The sequence below is a fragment of the Ambystoma mexicanum genome, chromosome 11 (genome assembly GCF_040938575.1).
Source record: "Ambystoma mexicanum isolate Mex_15411 chromosome 11, UKY_AmexF1_1, whole genome shotgun sequence".
NCBI lineage: Eukaryota > Metazoa > Chordata > Amphibia > Caudata > Ambystomatidae > Ambystoma > Ambystoma mexicanum.
The window spans coordinates 1,174,340,709-1,174,361,439 of NC_090934.1; the positions used below are offsets into that span (position 1 = coordinate 1,174,340,709).

The 20,731-nt window shown below is 47.0% G+C and overlaps 1 protein-coding gene across 4 annotated transcripts in view; it reads left to right on the forward strand.

Annotated features, from left to right (window-relative positions):
• Positions 1-20,731, forward strand: part of VPS13C (vacuolar protein sorting 13 homolog C) — a 5,236,720-nt gene that overhangs the window by 1,652,282 nt on the left and 3,563,707 nt on the right. For all 4 annotated transcript variants that reach the window (XM_069624493.1, XM_069624490.1, XM_069624491.1 and 1 more), the window contains one exon: positions 16,913-17,030. In XM_069624493.1, the coding sequence (XP_069480594.1) occupies positions 16,913-17,030 (118 nt within the window). The remainder of the gene's footprint in view (positions 1-16,912; positions 17,031-20,731) is intronic.

Consider the following 20,731-nt stretch of genomic DNA (forward strand, 5'->3'; position numbering starts at 1 on the left):
TGCCAGGCCTGGTCCCTCTTTCCTGGGCTCTTCGTCACGGAACCTCGGAAGCCGCCACTGCACAGGACCTGCTCCTGCTCGCCACACCGCTACTGTCACTGGCTCTTCTGAAGCTCACCTGACACCTGCCAGTGTTTAGCACCCTGGGCAGAATGTAATAAAAAGCTCCTGGGATGGGATTTTGTGGAGCGCGATGTCTACACCGCCATTATGGACTGTGACCCCTAGTGGTCTCCCTTTGATTTCCTTTTTAATATCAGACAGCATCAATTGGAGATCGGGCCTCCTTGTGGGAGGATCCTCAGTCAGCTAGTGGCTCTGGACTGTTGCCACTACTGGGTTCTTCTTTGGCCCATCTGGTCCCTCCAGTAGTGCTTTGATATCTGCTGTGGACATCCCCTTGGATTTAGATGCTTGCTTGGCCATAGTTGCAGGAAGTGTGCACTCCTTTATGTAGGCAAACGCCCACTGGAGCTAAAGGTGTTGAGTCACCCGCTTTATATCCGTGTTCACTCGTAGACAACAGATTGGTGCAGAACCCCCTGTCAGAAAAATCAATCCGGGGTCTTCTCGGGCACTGCGTTCAATTAGTAGTCACTGAAGGCTTCTGCCCAGTATCTTCGCAATGTTGGCTTATGTAACCGCTGAAGTGGGCTCTGCCCGCCGATCTTAGCTGGAGCGGGCCACTCGCTCAACAAGCCACCAAAGAGCGGGATCTGCTGCTGAGGCTACTGGCGGACCCAGCTTTCTTCAGATCCCCGGCATAAACTGCATTGATTTTAGTAGTCCCCGGGAGCAGCTTACTCTCCCGCCTATGTCGCCGCCAACCTCAGCGCACTGCAGCACCATGCTCCGTCCCAGTTACCGCCAGTATGGGTATTCAGCATCCCACAGGCTTCTCCTGCACCGAGGTGTGGGTCGCTGAGTCAGCAGGGGTTGCTCATCAGCCTGCATTTGCTGAATCATTCAAGACACTGTTATCGCTGCTCACAATCTTTCCCAGTATCAACTTCTTGCTGAGTGTCTGTGCCCATTCGCCTGGTGTCCCGCTGGCTGCTCTGCTATAACCTTGGTGTTCATCTTGTCAGTGTTCACTTCAGGCACGGTTTGTCATGGATCACTGCATTGGTGGGGACAGCCGCTTCACCACCTGGTGCTTCCCACCCTACGGCACCCGTTAGGCTGCTTAAAATCACAAGGAATCACATAAGAGAGTTGAGCGAAGAGATTGACAGGCGATGTAGCACAGATCTTCTGAAGACCTTTCTCCATGTTTCTTCAGGTGGCCACTCCCCCCCATTAATGTCTTTTTAAAAGAATATCATTGAAGGGCATCTGAGAAAGAAATGGAAGAATATGGATTACAAATAAACTAAAAAGCCATCACTCACAATCCGTAGCAGAGTGAAAATCTAAATAACCCAAATACTTTGGAATAAAACTCCTTCAATTAAGAGCATGGTCAACAAGAGGAGTTACTGTATGTGGACAATATGTAAATGGTCTACTATAAATTTCAAACTCATGTGGAAGTATACAGTCACATTATAATATTAAGAATCACTACAGCAGATAAGTCTGAAAAGTATGTTTAGAATATAGTAATCATACAGCGGTATTGTATGTAAAAAATATCTAAATGACATACTATGATGGTTGCTTTAATATGAAATAATACTATCATTACCTGGACGCGGTAGCGTCCATGTAGTTATGGTTAAGTTGGTGTTTCCATAGGAAGAGCACTTTTTGGGTGGCTTATAACTTCGCTCCCTCTGGACGAATCCTCACCAAGCTTTGCAAAAAAAGTATATGGCCCACTCTGAATTTCTTTCCAAAGTTTGGAGAGGTTTGGTCCAGGGGGGGCAAAGTTATAGGTGGGGTCCCAAAACGTTTGTTTTTTCCGATAGACATGATGGAAAATAACTTTGCGCACGGCTACAGCCCGAACCGCTGGACGGATTTACACCAAATTTGCGGCAGGAGCGGCGGCTTGGTCCAGAAAGCGTGCTTTTGCAAATTTGGTGTAAATCCGTCCAGTAGTTTAAAAAAAAATGTATTATAGTTGTGCAATTCATAAAGCCCAATGGGCAAACAGGCTTTTATAGTAGGTCAAGGAATGTTAGGTATTGGATGAAGCAGTGGAGGTTCTGTTATTCATTCCTTTTGGTTATCCAGAATTTTTCTCATTGAGACAATTTTCTGCCGGTGGCCTTCTGTGGAGTTTTTTGTACCACTTCAATAGTCTGAACCTCAACTGTGAAACGCTGTGGGATTTCTCTAGAAAATAGTGCGTCAATGGAGATCTCATATTTCGTGTCCTAATGTTAGATTTATGCTAAATCCATCTGAATCTTGCTTTTCTGGTAGTTTGTCCCACATAAAGCAAGCCAGAGGGGCATTTTTATCACAACGATGATATTGTCATGGTTGCATGTGGCATAGTCTTTCAATATGATTTGTTTTGCCTGAGTGGGGGTGGTGTATTATGTTACTTCTTTGCACATTATTGCAGTTACTGCAGTTGAGGTAAGGAAAGCTGTGTGTGGTAGGTTTTGACAATGTTCTTTGTAAAGTTTTTGGTAGTTTCCCAGCTTTAACTAGAGTGTAGCTTAAGTTCTGAACTCTCGCGTCAGCCATCAGAGGTGGATTAGGATATTGTTTTTTGGTATGGGTATCTAAACCCATTTTCACATTTTTTTCTAACAATTCTTGCAATATGGTAACTCTGTTTAGAGTATGTGATAACATATACCAAAGGAGAATCGGTGCAGGTTTGGCTGTGCTTAAGAGTTGTGTCCTATCGATAGCTAATGATTTGTCTCAAACTCCATCTAATATCTCCCTAGGGTAACCCCTGAAAGTAAATATGTTGGTATGGTCGTCACATTTTGTCCAATAATGAGCGATCACTAATGATCCATCTTGATCTCAGAAATTGACTATATGGCAAATTCTTCAATAAGGATTTAGGATGAAAGCTCCTGAATCCAAGGTGTTATTGACATCAGTGCATTTGCAGTAAATGAATGTGTGGAACATGTTATAAGCATAGTGTATTTCTACATCCAAAAAGTGTAGTTCAGAGATACCTATTTCCATTGTGAATATCATTCTTGTATGAACAACATTCAAGTATTGAAAGAACTCTATCAGCTCATCGCCAGTACCACTCCATACTCCAAGAATATCATAGATGTAACGTTTCCAAACTACAATTTTGTTGGACCATTGTGGATTATTTAATATATGTTGTGATTTACGAAAGGGCGCTAGAGAGCCATCCAAGATGGCAGCTCATTAGCGAGCTCCGTACTGAGCCCGGAAAATATCCTGTAAAGATAGTGCTTTGTGTGCATTATGCTCTCCCTGCAGACGGAACCTAGAGACAAAAGGCAACCCGCCGTTATTACAACAGGCGCAGCAAGCGGTGTAGGAAGGACCGCGGCCCAGCAGCATCTCCGTGTGATCGATATACCGGAGCAACGTGTCGAACATGCCCTCCAGCCGCTGGCCAGCCATCAAGCCACCCTTCCGCAACTCCCGATAGCAGCAACAGTGAGCTGCAGGATATTTGTTGGTGCCGCACCCAGGTAGGCTCACTGGAGAGGAAGCGCGGTTTGCCGGCAGACCAGCCCGGGGATCGCGAGAAGCCGAGGCCCTCAGATCCGCGGCGGGTCAGGGACGGAGGCAGTTAGGAGCCTGTCCGTTCGCGCCAAAGAGACAGCACAGAGCCCGCGCAGCCCAGGAGGCGTGATCAGGAGGCCCCTGAGGAGGAGCAGTGCTTTGTTGCACACCGCTTGTCTGCGGGTACTCCCGCCGCCCACGGTAGAACCGAGACACAGCCTGCTGCAGAACGGAGCTAAGGCAGTGCAATGCCGCTGAAGGGACACCGGCCAGAAGCCACACCCAGGTAGGGAGGACACAGTCATCCCAGTCTGTCCCATCCCAACGCGGACCGCTCCCTGGACCAAGTGGTGTGCCCAGGAGGTGGCGGCCCGGGAGGCGAGGCGCCCCACTCACGAACAAGTGGAATTCCTTATTCAGCTTCTCCCTGTCACAGTTAGCAGCCATAACAGGCTGGAAGCTACAGAACTGCGATAAGTGAGACAGTAAAGAAAAAAAAAACATACTTGGACAGCATCGTACTCACCACATGGAGACTTCCTTTGCCTCCTCGCCACCCTCCCACTGCCACCTCAGAGTCGGTGACTCCAGCATGGGCAAATCTGACAAATCTCAACGGAACTTAATTGTGAAGAATCCCAATCAAACCAGGAGCTTGCTCTGGCATCAGCCATGGAACACGACAATGATCCAGCACACTCTCCAAACTTTGACATAAGAGAAATCCTTCTCGATCTTAAAGCAGGTATAGGCAATCTTGATTGCAAAATGGATGCCCTTTCAGCTAAAGTAGACCAGCTACAGCACTGCCTCGATAAACATGGCGAAAAACTGGACACTGCGGAGCAGAGAATCTCCGATCTGTACGATAGCACCTCATCCCTGACGCTCAGGGTGACGGCGCTGGAACGCCAGATGAAGGAGGTAGCTGCCAAAAATTAGGACTTGGAGGGACGCAGTTGCCGGAATAACATTAGACTGGTGGGAGTGAGGGAACAGCACGCCCCGTCAAAGATGGAAGATTTCGTAGAACAGATGTGCAAAGATCTCTTTGGAGAATCTGCATTTTCCCCTATATTTGTCATGGAAAGGGCACACAGAATACCAGCCAATCGCCTGATACCAGGGGCAGCACCCCGTCCCATTATTGCTAAATTAATGAATTTCAGAGACCGCAACACAATACTCAGACTGGCCAGAGATAGAGGCGACCTCCAGTATGACGGAGATAAGGTCCAGAACTTCACAGATTTTTCACCGGCGGTGCAAGCTTCATGCAGAGCCTTCGCGGGGGTGAAACGTTGCCTACGTGAGGGCCAAATACAATACTCAATGCTATTTCCGGCCAAACTGCACTTTCTCCACGCGGAGAAGACCCAGTTCTTTTCTTCCCCTGAAGAAGCCAACTCTTTCCTTGACAACATCGGCTGCCGCCCTTTGCGGGACAATCCAAAACCACAGAGGGGAGAGAGAAATTGGAGAAATCCTCCTTGAAACCGTGCAGGCGGAAATGCCAAGCATCCAGCCAAACTCTTCAGAAGGAAGCACAAGCACACATTTCTTTGATTACACATAGGGGTCAGTGACTCTTGGAAGGCATTAGCGCCCCGAGCACAGCACTATTTGCTTTGATTATGTTAAAGTGGGTGGGTTCATCATCGGGCGGGTTGAGAGTTGCCCGACACAGAGGGGATGAGGGAGGGAAGGACTCAAGTTGGGATAGTTGCAAAAATTGCAGATTCGTTCACCATAATCCACCCCCCGCCCCCATGGAAGATTGCGAGATAATGCCCAGTTAAATTTTCCCGCCACCAAGGCACGAAGACCGCTCCTCAAGACCTTGCTGAGATGTTATGCTGCTGCTGCCCATTCAAGTTGATCATGTGGAACGTCAGGGGAGCCAATAATCCGGCAAAAGTGAGGAAGGCATCACTCTACCTGAAGCGGCACAAGGTGGACATCGCCTTCATCCAGGAAACCCACCTCACCCGAGCCACTGAAAACAAATGGGCCCCTATAGGGGGCTGTCATCGCTATAATTCCTCGTTTTCATCATATGCCAGGGGAGTGGCAGTTTTGATTCATAGGAACTTGAATTTTAAGCTCATTAAGGTCTCACGCGATACGCAAGGGAGAGCTCTGTTGGTGCACAGCATTTTGGCAGGCATCAGCGTGGCTCTGGTGAACTCCTATGGCCCTTACAACGATACAATTAACTCTTTTGAATGGATAATGCAACACCTCGCAGAAGTCAACAACGCTGTAATAGTCTGGGGGGGGGGGAGATCTCAATACAGTGCTAGATCCTAAACAAGACAGGTCCACTGCAAATTCCGGCATGCCCTCAAAAGCGAGCACCCAAGTCCAAGAAATCTGCAACACATACAAACTAGTAGATATCTGGAGGCGGTCGCATCATACTTCCCGTGAATACACGTTCCATTCGTGGGTACATGGGACCGACTCACGCCTCGATTACCTGCTTGTATCAAGAACAGGCGTATTGCAATGGGGCAAATGTTCGATTACACCCGAACCGTGTCCGATCACTCCCCAGTCATATTGGACGCCACACCGGTAGGCAACGTCAAAAACAGAGGCCCATGAAGGTTTAAAGCGGGGGCTCTCCAGGATGCGGTGTTCGCCCAGGAACTTCGGCAGGAAATCAACTCCTTCCTGTCCCTCAAACAAGAATCAGCCCCGTCACACAGCACTTTGTGAGAAACACTAAAGTGTTACACGAGAGGCGTCTGCATCGCTAAGGAATATGCCGTTCTGAAGGCTATCAGAAACAACCTCCAAAAAAATGAATCCCGGCTGAAAGACTTGGAAACCACCTATAGAGAAGCAGGGGACCAGTCTTCCTGGCCCTGTTAAAGGAAGAACTAGAAGACTTCAGGAGCAACACTGAGCGTGAGAGCCGATACTTGGCGAGAAGTCACCAAACGCATCAATATGGCGAAGGCCAAAAACCAGGAGAACTCCTAGCTAGAATGCTTGCAGCAGACAGGAAACCTCCAGCGATCGAATGTGTCCAAAATCATCAAGGGAAGCCGGTATATACAGAAAACAAGATCGTTGAGGCTTTCTGGCACTTCTTTCAAGAACTTTACAGCTTGAGGTTCACAGGCGACACAGCTGCTCTCCAAGAATATCTCAAGGACACCAAACTGTTCTGGCTCTCCGATGAAATGAGATATCACCTCAATAAGCAAATTACGACCGAAGAAATATTGGGTGTCATAAAAGAACTACCAGGATCAAAGACACCAGGCCCAGATGGCCTATCCGGAGAATTCTACAAGGCAATGGGAAGTTCCCTCGCCCCGCTCCTCCTAGCCGTCTACAGTGAAGCCGCCACAACAGGCTATTTACCCCCCACATTGAGGGAAGCTAATCTTATACTGCTGCACAAACCTGGGAAAACACCAGAGGTCTGTGCCTCGTACAGGCCAATCTCGTTGATAAACCTGAACATCAAGATCCTGGCCAAGATTCTTACCAACAGGCTCCTCCCCCTGATGCCTGGACTAGTGTTAACGGACCAAGCCGGCTTTGTGCCGGGACGGAACACAATTTTTTGCACCCGGCGACTATTCTGCGTCATTGAGGCACTAGATCCATCGATGCAAGCAGCAGCGGTCCTTCTCGCAGCGGAGAAGGCATTAGACTCCGTAGAGTGGCATTATCTCTTTGCTGTACTCCGGAAAATGGGCCTGGGAACCTACTTTCTCAGGTGGGTCTCATTACTATACAAGAACCCGCAAGCTTCCATTACTCTTGGAACCACAAAATCCAATCCTATAGAACTAAGAAGGGGAACCAGACCGGGCTGTCCCCTGTCGGCCCTGCGTTCGCCCTCGCAATGAACCCCTAGCTGCAAACCTCAGGAGCAAGTTCATAGACAGAGGCATCTCGTTGGGACCACACAAACTAATCCTCTCTCTCTACGCAGATGACATAGTCCTACTACTTGGAGATCCAGTGGCTAATTTAAATCCAGTTATGGGGGAAGTTAGAAAATTTGGTACTTTCTCAGGGCTAAAGATAAACCGCAAATCAATAATAATCCTGCTGACAGCAAGCACGCTGGAATTTGAGGACGACTTCCACTTCCGATGGGAAACAACCAACGTATGATATCTTGGAATATTGATGTCCAGGAACCACACTGAACTTTTTCGTGACAATTATGGAAGAACCATCACAGCACTCACAGAGAAATTAAATTAACCCACTGGAAAAACGTACCCCTTACGCTCTGGGGCAGGGCCTCGATTGTCAAAATGGTTATACTCCCCAAGTTATTGTACCTATTTGTCAGCCTTCCTTTGCTGTTACCAAAGTGCTTCTTCAGACAATTGCGCAGCCTCATCCTGGAACTTATTTGGGCGGGAAAACCAGCAAGGGTAGCGTACTCCATCCTGATCCAACCAATAGCAAAAGGAGGCCTCGCACTCCCTGACCTGGAGCATTATTATTGGGCGGCACTAGCACAGTTCTTGAGCTACTGGTTCATGACCCAATTCATCCGACCGCACGTCCAGGGGGAGAGGGCCCTGGCCACTCCTAACCTCCTGAGAGCAGTGATTGTAGGAGAGCTATCGGTCCCGCCAAAGACCACGAACGTTGTACTAATTACATATGAGATCTGGAGGAAGATCGCACACATCTATGGAGTGGTTCACAGGTACTCCCCTTTCCTCCCAAGCGAAGTTCATTCCAGGAATGCCACCCACCACGGAAAAGGTCTACCTCCAACTCATAGATAAGCTACAAATCACCACGATTGACGATTGGTTTCTTGATGATACCTTCATGTCACTCCAACACATTAAAGAACACAGCCCTGTCACATCGTTGGACATCTTCGTATACTTCAGAACTCGCCATGCTCTAAAGACTTTCTTTTCTACTTCCCCGGGACGAACGCCCATGTGGCAGCTCCTACTCGAGGTGATCTGAGCTCGAGGAGAAGGCAAATTAGTTTTGCACATCTACAAAGAACTGCTGGCCACAACTCCCCAACCGCTAACCCCCAAAGCGAGGTGGGAAAAGACCCTGGCAGGCTCGATAAGCGGCGAAGATTGGTCCTACGTACAGAAAGAAACCCAGACGGTGGCTCTGAACTCGAGATACAAACTTATACACTTCCACTTTCTGCATCAGACGTACCTCACCCCCAGTAGGCTCCACCGACAGCGCAAGATCACCTCCCCAGCATGCGATAGATGCAGAGCTGCCCCTGCAGACTTACTTCACCTAGCCTGGGAGTGTCCACAGGTCAGCAGTTTCTGGGAGGAGATACTGTCTACACTGTCCGCAATTGCTGGAGAACAGATGAAAAAGTGCCCTGCGGTGGCATTGCTGGGGTGAACCTGTGAAATACGCTGGTAAAGATTAAACCGATCAGTCTACTGCTGGTGCTAGCAAGGCGGCGAATAGCTAGACCTGGGGCAGAGACCAAGAGAATGTGGTTGCAGGATGTGACATATTGTCATGATATTGAGGCAAACTTTATTAGGACGCTACCCCTACATACCAGAACACCAGACATCTGGAGCCCGAACGTGAACTACTTACTGTCTCATCTGAACTGAATGCCTAGCTCGATGGCAAAAAGGGCAGCAGCGATGGTACCATGAAGTGATACAGATCACATAACTGTGAGCGGGACAAACAGGTCAAACTGTTTCAGACATGGGGGGGAGGAGCGGGAGCCTGAAGGGCGGGAAGGAGGAAATAAGTGGGGTGGGGTATCTACTTAGCAACTTTCTTGTTTTGCTATGTGTTGGTTTGTTTCTTGTTGTAAAAACCACAAAAATAAAAGTTTTAAACATTTTTTTGGATGATTTACAATTATGTATAAAGTGGTTTGCATATGCAGGTGCCATGGACGATCTCATGGAGGTACCCAAAACTTGGAGTTGGAATCTATTGTCACTTCTGAAAATTATGAAAGAATAGTATGAATCACGAAATGTTTATTATTAAAAATGATATTTCTTAAGAAGAATCCATTCAACCGCTTCTCACTATTCATTGTGTGGAATCAAGGTATAGAGACTTTGTACAACCATGATGAAAAGAATGACATCATTAGATGTCATCTGTAAGGACTCTATCCAATTCAAGAAGTGAATAGTATCAGTGAGGTGTCAGAAATGAGAGACGGACACAAGGTTGTATTCTTCATTAAAGACATTTTATTAAATAAATATAGGTTGGCAAAATGCCTCTCTAGCCCTAGTCTAAAGAGAAACTACCCTACCTAGACCCTACCTAGATGCCTTGGTGAACCAAGAAACGCGGGAGTGAACCAAGAAACGCAGGAATAAACCCAATTTTCTTGGTTCACTCAATCAGATAATACATTTTATGTGCCACTACTCGCTACTGCTCAGCATTGAATTAAGTTTTCTTCATTGGGGCAGTGAATCCTGATTATGACAAAGTTGACATCAGGATCTCCTGGAAGCGCGATGCATCTCTAACTTTAGAGTAATTTGCCATGAGTGAAGGAAGAGTTATCTCTCTGCCATCAAGGCTCGAATATCATTAGGAAATGTCATTACTAGATGGCCTTGAGGACGACCGGCTGGTCGAAACACGTGTCGGCTGTTGACTCATTGGATTTAACCATTAAATCACATTTCTGGAAACTTTGTGGATTTATTGGACTTGATATACGTGAACCTTTTGGTCCCACGAATTATAAGTTATTAGATGGACTCTTGGATCCTTGCGCGGACTAATAGCATTTAGTTCTGGAATGCAACGTGATGTAGTCTGATAGCCTCAGAGTCCAGGAATGACACAGAAGCCATGCTAACAGCAGAGGGCAGTGAAAAGCTGCAAAGAGAACCAAAGCCTAGTCAGCCTGCATAGTTAGATCCAGACGCTGAGAGGAGGAACCAGACTCGGTCAGGGATTGTACTATCATTACAGAGAGGTGTAGGGACAGATGTCCAAGAGTGGGTCATCCTTCCCCCAGGAAGCCCTCTTTAGCTCTTCATTCCATGACCAATCACCGGCCCTGCAATGACATTATCATAGATTTACGGGATCCCGGAAAACCCACTCCCATAATCTGGTAAAGAAGAGTTTTTGGGAACCCTTGCAGTCTGCAGTGCCAGAGAAGAGGAACATGGTGCAACCTCTCAGGAGCTCTGGGGACTGGGACTTTGACACCAAAGCCCAAGAGAAGGGCCTAGTCCCCACACTTAACAGGAAATGCACTAATGTGGTGGAGAACATCCTGACTGTTTTGTTACTTTTATTTGGATGGGGAGGTACACAGTTACCTTTTAGTTCACTCCAGTATACGCACTCCTTAAATATACCCAGTGAATGAAACCACCAGGTCTTGGTGGTCCTTCATTGTCCCCTCTGCCGCAATGTGACAGCAATTCAACTGAATAATTAATTAGATTCCTTTATATAATAGTTAGCATGCACTACTCATTAATTCCGAAAGCAGCTGACTCTAGTACGCCAAGAAGTAGAAGACCACTTATATTAGGGCTAACTGCACAAGTTATTCAATTTGTATTATTGTTGTTGAACTTGTAGATTTGATAATTGTTCCCATTAACCTCTGTTCTCGGAAAAAAGCAGAAGATATTTTAGACATGGATTTAGTCTCAATGCTTTTAGTGTTAAATTATAGATTTAAATTTCAATGGGTTACTATTCTCCCGTAAATTTCTCATATGATAGATCTTCCTTCAAGCTCTGCTGCTTTGGAAAATGTTCAAAAGGAGGCGTAGTGGACCTCGACCCGCCCAGCGATCCATCTTGCTCGACATCTAGTTGACGGCTCAGGACGTGTTTTTGAGCGTCGTATAAATACCACATCACTACGACCCCTACCTAAGTGCCTTTTTTCCACACACTAACCTGTTGCTTGGGAACACAGGTGAGTCTTCAACCTTTTCGCCGTTTTGGTCGAAAATGTTTTGTTAATTCCTCGATGTGAGATGTCGGTCGCTCGAGTTTCAGGCTTCAAGCAGTGTTTTGATTGTGGCACCAAGATGTCCATCACTGACCCACACGAGTTGTCTCTGGTGCCTCGGCATGGGTCACTGGACAGATCGTGTGCCAGAAACAGCCCAAATCCCTTTGTGATTGAGCAGCTAAACTCGCTCTTAGTGGGCCACCCTGTAAGTCAACGGCATAGTCGACGGGTCAGTCTTCGGAGGCCAGCACCGAGGGGCACACCCCCGAAAAAGAACATAGGCGGAAAAAGAAATGGTCCTACTCAAGGAGCCATTGTTCCTCATCCTGAAAGAAGAAAAGGCACCACCACCACCGTCGGGACTCTGATTCATTGACGGAAAAAAGGTAAGTGGTCAGCGGGGCCCACAACCTGCCAAGAGTGGGAGAATTTTAAGTCCTTGATGCTTGACATGTTCAAGAAGCATGCTGCGGTCGACACGATTAACTGCCCTACACAGCAGACTTTGGTGCCAGGATTGGCACTCAGAATTTCCGACTCCTCTCGTGGCCGGTTACTGACAACGTCGGCAACAATAAACCTTTCGACACAAAATGGATCCAATCGAAGCCGGATCAACTCTGTGCATCCAAGGATGTCGACACTACAGTGTCTCAACACTGATCGACACTGACATCCACGATATCGATGCTGAAATGCAAACCTTCGACATCGACGGTTGTCGAGAAAACCTTTACACCACAACTCTGATCCGAATTTTTCAACACCATGGTAGGTATCTTCGCGCTAATGACGCGGATGACCAGGGGGATGTTGATCGCATTTACTTGGGTTCAGGATGTGTCTATTATTTTGAAGAACACAGTCAGCTTTTACAGCTAGCTCAATGCCTCCATGACGCCAGCTGTCTGGAAACCTCTCCAGACCTGGAATTCCAACAATCCCAGCCCTATGTTCATAATTTGTCAAAATTCAGGGCTTTGGTAGAAAGGGTCATTGATACCCTAGGATTGCAATCCTCAGTGGTGCCACTAGGGCACAGGGTTACAGGTGGTATGCTCCTTATGGCAGGAGAGCACGGCTCCCACCGGCCAGGCAAGAGCAGAAGTGATTCTCACGCTCCGGAAGGGGCAGAGGGACTTATAAAGGCCAACAAGCAGCTTCAGCGGCGGGGGCTACCCAGCCTCCGATGCCTGGGCTCTTCAGCTCATTCAGTGGGGTTATTGGTTACCCTTTTTTAAGAAACCCTGTTGTTGAAGGGTGCCATGGAAGAGGTACCACCTGAGCAGAGAGGATCATGTTGGTATTCCCAGTATTTCCTTGTACCGAAGAAGGGGAAAAGGTCTCCGTACCATTCTGGACCTCAAGGCCTTGAACAAGTTCCTGAGGAAAGACAAATTCAGGATGGTGACGTTGAGAGAACTTCTCCATGCTCTCGAACTACAGGACTGCCCGGTGTCAATAGACCTACAGGACGCTTATTTCCATGTGCCGATCCATTGAAAGCACAGGCAGTTCCTAAAATTCACCACCTCCTCTTTGCTCATCCCTACTGTCTGTCCACAATTCAGGCTTGGTGTGCAGCTAATGATCTCTGCCTGAATGCCCGTAAGACCGCGATCATCCTCATTGGGACCCATGCCACCGCTTTCCCACTTTCACCCTGTCCGGCCTCCCTTGGCCCTGCGCCCTCACCTACTAATGAGGCAGAAAATCTAGGGGTCATCTTTGACTCCACTCTCTCCTTCTGTTCACATCCCGGGCATCTCTAAAAAAAAAAATCCCACTACCAGCTGCACCACCTCAGAGGTATTCTACCTTTTCTCACTTTCTCCCAGAGGCTCACCATCTCCAGAGCCGTGGTTCTCTTTAGGCTGGACTGCTGCAACAGCCTCTTTCTCAATCTTCCTACTTCTACTCTCCATCCTCTACAAATCTTCCAGAACAGAACCACAAGACCTATCTTTGGCCTCAAGCCCAGGGACTTCACCTCTCCAGCATGGAAACCCTCCATTGGCTCCCGTGACTGCAAGGATCAAGTTCAAGATCCTCTGCATAGCCCACAAGGCTTTCTGGGACCGGGGTCTGCACTATCTACAATGCTCTCTTCCTAAATACTCTCCCCCGTAGAGCCCTCATCCTCCTCCAACTCTGTGCCTGTGAACCGTTATTCCAAACAGAGATTTGGGGGTAGATCCTTATCCTCTGCAGGTGCCACTCTTTGGAACAGCCTCCCTGCCTCTCACCATCTTCAGCCGGAGCACTTTAAGTTCCGGAAACTCCTCAAGACCTTACTCTTCTCCTCCTCCTTCTCTCTCCCTCTCCCCTGCTAACCTCCTTTCTTTCTCTCCAGCCTCTTTCCTCCTTCTCTTACTAATTCTGTTCAGTTTTCTCTGACTGGTTGCCTGGTTCACCTCCAGAGTCTTACAGGTCCCAGACTCCCCACCGCCAGTCTTTTGCACTTGCCTCCGGGCCTCTGCACTATGTTCAGCACTACTGCACTTTCAGCCTATGTCCCATGAGCGGGGAAAACTCTCTGCACTTAACCCAGAGCTCTGCTGGACTGGGTGCACTTGTCCCCCCATACCTGCATGCATGACCTGAATGTACTAGAACTAGTTTGTTTGTTTTGCCCTGTCCCCCTCCGTAGCTTGGTCGCAACGGTAACACTTCATGAACTTGCACTAGGAGAAATGCCAGCAGGCCTAGTATGTTAGTTATTTTTTGTTTAGGTCATTCGAAAACTTCAAGGCCTAAGATTGATTACTTTATTCCCTTGCTCCCTTCCTGCATTGTAGCGCTTTGAAGCACTCCACTTGTGTATAAGCGCTGTATAAATAAACAATTACTTAGGGTATGTGCACTATCAGTTCAAGGTGCTCCCCTTTGGTCTAGCCTCCGCCCCAAGGGTCTTCACCAAGCTCACAGCGGTAGTTGCGGCTCATCTCAGGAGATCCGGGGTCCACGTATTTCCATATCTGAATGACTGGCTGATCCAAAGGAACTCTGCAGTGCGGGTTTTCTCCCATTTAGAAGACACCTGCTTGCTGCCTCACAGGCTGGGTTTCTCCCTTAATTTAAAGAAGTCCCAAATGACACCAGTCCAGAGACTCCAGTTCATCAGAACAGTGCTAGACACCTGGGTTGGGAAAGCATTCCCTCCCTAAGAGAGAGTTGTCAGCTTGACACAAATGGTCGACTTGTTTCAAAACCATGCCACTCTACCAGTGGCTTTCTTATTCCGCCTATTAGGTCTCATGGACTCCTGCATTTTTCTAGTGCCAGAGGCCAGGTTGTGCATGAGACCCCTGCAGTGGCTCCTGAGGGGTCAGTGGTCACAGTACCTTGGTACTCTCTCAGATCTCTTCAGGGTGGCCACATCAGTGGTCATCGACCTGTCCTGGTGGGCGGACTGCAACAATCTCCTGGCGGGTACTCCGACCTCTTGGATCTGTCCATCTGTCCACCTCACCGGTTACCTTGGTGGCCGGATCTACTAACACAGTCGGAAGGTCGGATACTCCACCCGACCCCGGAATTCCTCAACCTACATGTGTCGCTCTTGAGAGGATGAGATATGATGAATGGGACCTCTCTGAAGAAGTGCTTGAGGTGTTGCTGGCTGCACGCAGACTGTCTACAAGATCTTTGTACACGTGCATGTGGAGAAGATTTGAGGTGTGGTGCAGGGAACACAAGATTGTCCCAATCTCTTGCCCCACCACTACAGTGATGGAGTTCCTTCTGTCACCGGCCTCTTCAGGCCACCAGGTCACCACAGTCAACGGATATTTGGCTGCCTTTTCTGTGTTGAAGCGATCCCTAGCTGAAGGCTCATTTTTTACGATCCCAGTAATGGCGCAATTCCTTAAAGGCGTTGTATATGCATTTCTGCCAACTCCCTTTGTTGTTCCGTATTTGGACCTTAATCTGGTGGTAACAATTCTGATTGCGGCTCCTTTTGATCCCATGCATACTTGTCCCTTAAGACTTCTTTCATTGGAAACTGCCTTTTTGGTGCCTGTTAGATCCGCAAGGCGGGTAAGTGAGCTGCAGGCCTTATGCTGTAAGCCACCCTTCCTGTGTTTTTTCAGAGAGAAAGTCTTGCTCAGTGTAAGGCCTGGTTTCCTTTCTAAAGTTGTCTCAGAGTTCCACCTATCGCATTCCATCGACCTTCTGGTCTTCTATCATCCTCTGCAGCCTTCTAAGCAGGAGGAGTGATTACATCACCTAAACCCCAAAAGGGTGTTAACTTATACTGCGAGAACGGCTGAATTTATAAGAGCTGACCAGCTCTTTGTGGCTTTTTTCTTTACGGGCCTGCCCACAACTGAGCAAAAAATAATCACGCTAGATCATTTTCTGTATTGCGGAATGCTACCAGTACGCCGGAAGGGAATTACCAGCAGGAAGTTTCAGCTTCAACAGCATTACAAAGGGGAGTCCCTGTTTGGGATGTTTGTTGTGCTGCGACATGGTCATCCCTTCATACCTTCGTTAAACACTATAGTCTAGTTGTGGCTCGTACAGCTGATGCGCATTTTGGCAGGACAATGCTGCTAAATTTCTTAGTCTAATTTTCTGCCCGCCTCCTTCATCTACTGATTTGGGAGTCTGTCAGGTGAGGAATCGGCAGGAGAATAGAAATCCATTGAAGGAAAAATTACTTAACGTAATGTTGTTTCTATGGATTCTCCTCCCGCAGATTCCTCTTCTCCCCTCCCATCCTTCTCAGCTCAGAAAGTCAGTGGTTGGTGCGCATCTTCTCTTTCACGTTGACTGGATAATGTTCCTCAGTGTTCGTTTTCTGTCCTTTCTGCCACATGTTTTCAAAAATAAAAAGAGGAAGGTTTTTTCTGACGCTACTTGTTAGTGTTTGTTGCAAATTGTTCCTCCTTCGGAGGTTTGTGGTTATTCATTTTTTAAGGGCTCATTAGCCTGTTTTTCCCTTTGCTTTCCTATGCAGCGTGATGTGCTTGGGAAACGAATGGGAAACTGAGGTGTGGGGGAGTAGTGACATGGTATTTATACGACCCCTGACGTCACGTCAAGGTCCGACAACCAGATGCCAAGCAGGACGGATTGCCGGTCGACAGCCGGGTCAAGGTCCACTACGCCCCTTGTCAAAAAAGTTCTGAAGCAGCAGCTCTGGAAGGAATATCTCAGATGAGGAATCTACAGGAGAAGAATCCATAGAAAGAACATTACGGTAAGTAATTTCTCCATTAACACGTCATACTCGCCCTCTTTCGAGTTTGGAGCAAACTTTAGGAAATTGTCAAAATCTCAAGTTTTGTGCTTAAAACATTTATTCTCATTGCATTTTAGGTGAAAACTGGAAAAAAGCTAGATTTCAGCATCCATCAAATTTGCATATACTGCAACCAATGGATGTGCAAGTGGAAGTGTGCAAAGCCATGGTGGAGAAGGACAGCAGGATGGCTAAGTAATGTGATGCATAATTTATTTTCCTTGTTTGGCATGTCTCATGACCGAGTTAGAGTTAGCACATAGTCAAGTATTGCTATCGGGCCTCGTTCACACGCCATAAAAAACGTTTTTCTGGTCTCTAATCTTTGACACTTTATGCCACAACATCAGGTGTTTAACTTGTTCTAATTGATTCCTTTCTCCCACAGAAACCTCATCCATGAAATATATCTTCCAGTGCCAGCTGTCTTGTGAAACTATTTCAGCCACGTAGGCCGCCATGCAGTTCTATCTGCTCCAGTGCATGCCCATGACTCGGGAATTACATTTGGGCAATGTGGAGCATTTGGCACTCTCAGTTCCTTTTTACTGTGCACTTGGCATGCTGGTCAAGAAAGCCACTAGCATTTTTCAAATGTTACTGTGTCTTGTTGGCTCCCAAGGTGGGCTTCAGGTCTTTTAGGGACATCTTAAAGCAGATTTTTATCTACCCCCACATGATCTGTCTCTACTGCCTGGGAGAAGAACATCATAAGAAAGGCTGTGGTTTGTGCTAGTTCATGCATGGAAAGGCCTGCCGCTATATTGTTCACCTTCATTCACAAGGGTTGGGGAGACACACTCCCTCCAAATCCTTTTTCAGTACCCGCTTCCAAGTAGACCCACTCTTCAGAGAAGATGGCGGTGGAACATTGCTCATGGGAGAAAAACACCAAAGATTACAGCTTACATGGTGGTAAGCAGAAAGAAAAGAATCTCCAAAAGAGGTTTTGTTCCCCCAGCAAACATATGAATGTATTTCTTCCACCTCGTCGTCCTAAATGTGGAGTCATAACTGCAATTCGAGGGAATATTCATTTGAGGAGAATCTTGAAGGTAGCATTCCCGATCACACTTCTAAGCTAGATCAGTTAGTGGAAATTGGACAACAGATGGTAAATATTTCCGAGGCACCAGCAAATTTGGTCCTTGCACCCGTGGCAGAGCAAGGGCCCACCATGCTTTGGAAAAGCCAGCAGAGGCACTTCTTCAGACCACAACCTCATGCCTGGTTGGTTCTGGCGCAGTCACTGGAGACTGCTCTCAACACCAGGTGACTCTGCCTTTGGGCGTTGTGGCCCAGGCTCTGCTTCTCCCTCTGCACCGGCCCTCATGGAATTTGCTAGAGCTCCAGATGCCCAGTCATTTAACAAAATGGGCCAGATCTTCATTGGTGGAGGTGATCCCATCATTATGGGTTAGAATCCCTGTATTCAGGATAGGAGGAGGTGTTACCATAGGAATTTTTTGATTAGGGGCAGCCCTTATTAATCTGACTTCTGACATTCGGGAGAACAGCGGTCTGGAAACATCCTGAGTTTGACTTCATGCAAGCCTCTGCATGTAGCAAGCTGTATTCTTCCTTACAGCAATCTATTGCACAGGTTATTAATGGCAAGTTTGACCTCACCAACCTTCTTGACCAAGATGCCCCAGAAGTAGCACATCTGCACTTTAATCCAACAGTAGCGGGTCCAGTCCCCACTTCAGGCACTCTCCTGACAGATGTTCTCAACTTTTTGTGAATTGCACCATAGAGCTGGAGCCTTTGACAGAGACGGGGTGTGGTAGGTACTCCCTTTACTTCATGGTATCGAAAAAGGACAGGGGTCTGCATCCATTCTTGACCTGAGGCTTCTTAACTTGTCCTTTGAAGGGACAATTATAATACTGTCATCTTGGCTCACATAGTCTAGACCTTTGAGTCGCATGTTCGTGGTTGGGAACACCCATTTCCAGTTCAATCATACCCTTGGGACTGTTCTCTGCACTGATGTTCTTCACCGAGCTATTCGCTGTGGCTACCACATGTATCAGAAAGGACAAAGTTCACGTCTTTTCCAACCTGGAGAATTGGCATATTCCAGCCTGGGCTTCATATCTGGTGTTTGCCTGCCTGCACCACACTTGCCATCTACTACACGGTTGGGGTGTCTCAATGAACTTCAGGATGCCTTATGTGACCCCATCCAGTTGCTCCACTTTATCTAGGTGGTTCTGGAAACCCACTTGTGCAGCGCTCCCCTCCCACCCTCCCCAAGGACAGCGTGATAAACATTATTCAAATTGTTTGCCTGTTCCGATACCAGAGTTTGGTCCTAGCCTCAGCATTTCTGTGTTTTGTAGACCATATGACCTAATGTTGGTGCCCAGTGCTTGGTTGAACAGAAGGTCGTTCCACAGATGTCTTCGCTGTCAGTGCTCTCTGTATCATGGCAGCATTACTGACATAATACAGGTGTTGGACTGTATCATTGAAACTTCTGTTCTGGACTGTGGCGGGGCAGAAGAAGCACTCGGACTCTCGGAGGACATTTGAAAGATGTGTTTATTAAAGAATAAGAATAAAGCCTACCTTTCCCTAAAGCTATGGGGTGTTCCCTGCCTTTTAAACTACCTAAAGTGCTTGTCATTCGTCTGTGAATGTTCAAATAATTTGTCCATAGTTTAAACTAACCCTATTTGGATCTACCACTATTCAAACAACTAAAGAGAGGAGAATGACACCCTTCTCCTTTGCTTCTTGCAAATCTCTTGTTCCTGGTTCCTCTTAATAGGTGATTTTTAAATAGTCTTGGTTTCTTTATTCAGTTTGTCTAACTCTTTCAAGATTTTATCATGCTTTTGTTTCTTCTCAACAATTGGTTTCTTTGACCTTGGATGAATACTTTGATCTGTATTAATGAGTTTGATGTAACTTTGGGTCTCCTCTTTTCTTTTACTAAAAGGGTTTGCTTTCCCCTTTTCCCAGGGTAGTGATATCCAGCTTTTATAAGTCTCCCTCTTGGGATTCTTTTCTCTGCTTCTTAATTCATTGTATTATTTCTCTTAATAGTCTCTGTCTTTAGACATGTATACCACTCTGCTGTTCTCATGGTGTTTCTTTTAGTTTTTCTCTCAATCTTTATTGCATTTGGGTTTCTCTCATTGACATCATTCCACTTTCGATATTATGCTCAGTTTGATTTGACTGGGTAGAGGATGAGCAGTCCCATAACGATTGCCTGACAGCTTGCTGGGGGTCTAGTTCTCTCTGTTACCTTAGATTCTCTGTGATAAAATCACCAGGGCCTCCATTTGCTCTGGATTCGCCAATTTCTTTGCTTCCTTCACTTCTCTGGTTACTTCAGTGTCCCGCATTCTGTATCCTCCGTCTGGATGGTTTAGCAACTCTTCAGGTATCTGGAAGGTATGCAGCTTTTACTGCTTAGGGGTTTCAGTGTTGTTCTGTGGACCGCTGGTCTACCACATAGTCGCTGTGGTCATGAACCACAATTGCTTCCCACTCTCTCTTTCTCTCCTTGGACGCAGCACGTCCAGCGTTCTGCATTCGGTACCAGAGTAGTTTCCAAACTTGCGGGCTTCGCCGTTTATAGAATCTCTTTCAGGTGTTAAGTCACTGTGGGGCTTCCCTGACTGACTTTCATGTTGCTCTCCCTCCACTCATTGCAGCGTCTCTCTATGATGCAGCCTCCTTCCCTGTTAAATGGAGGTTTCCATTTAAAGTGACATGATATTTTTTGTTTTTTAAATTTTTTTATTGGTTTATTCAACAAAAACAATACAAACCAAACATGTAGTACAAATATCAACAGCTCAATTATTCATACCACAATTTCGGTCACTGCTCCCCTTATCCCACCCTCCCTTGCAAGCCTATTTGTTCCACGCCCTCTG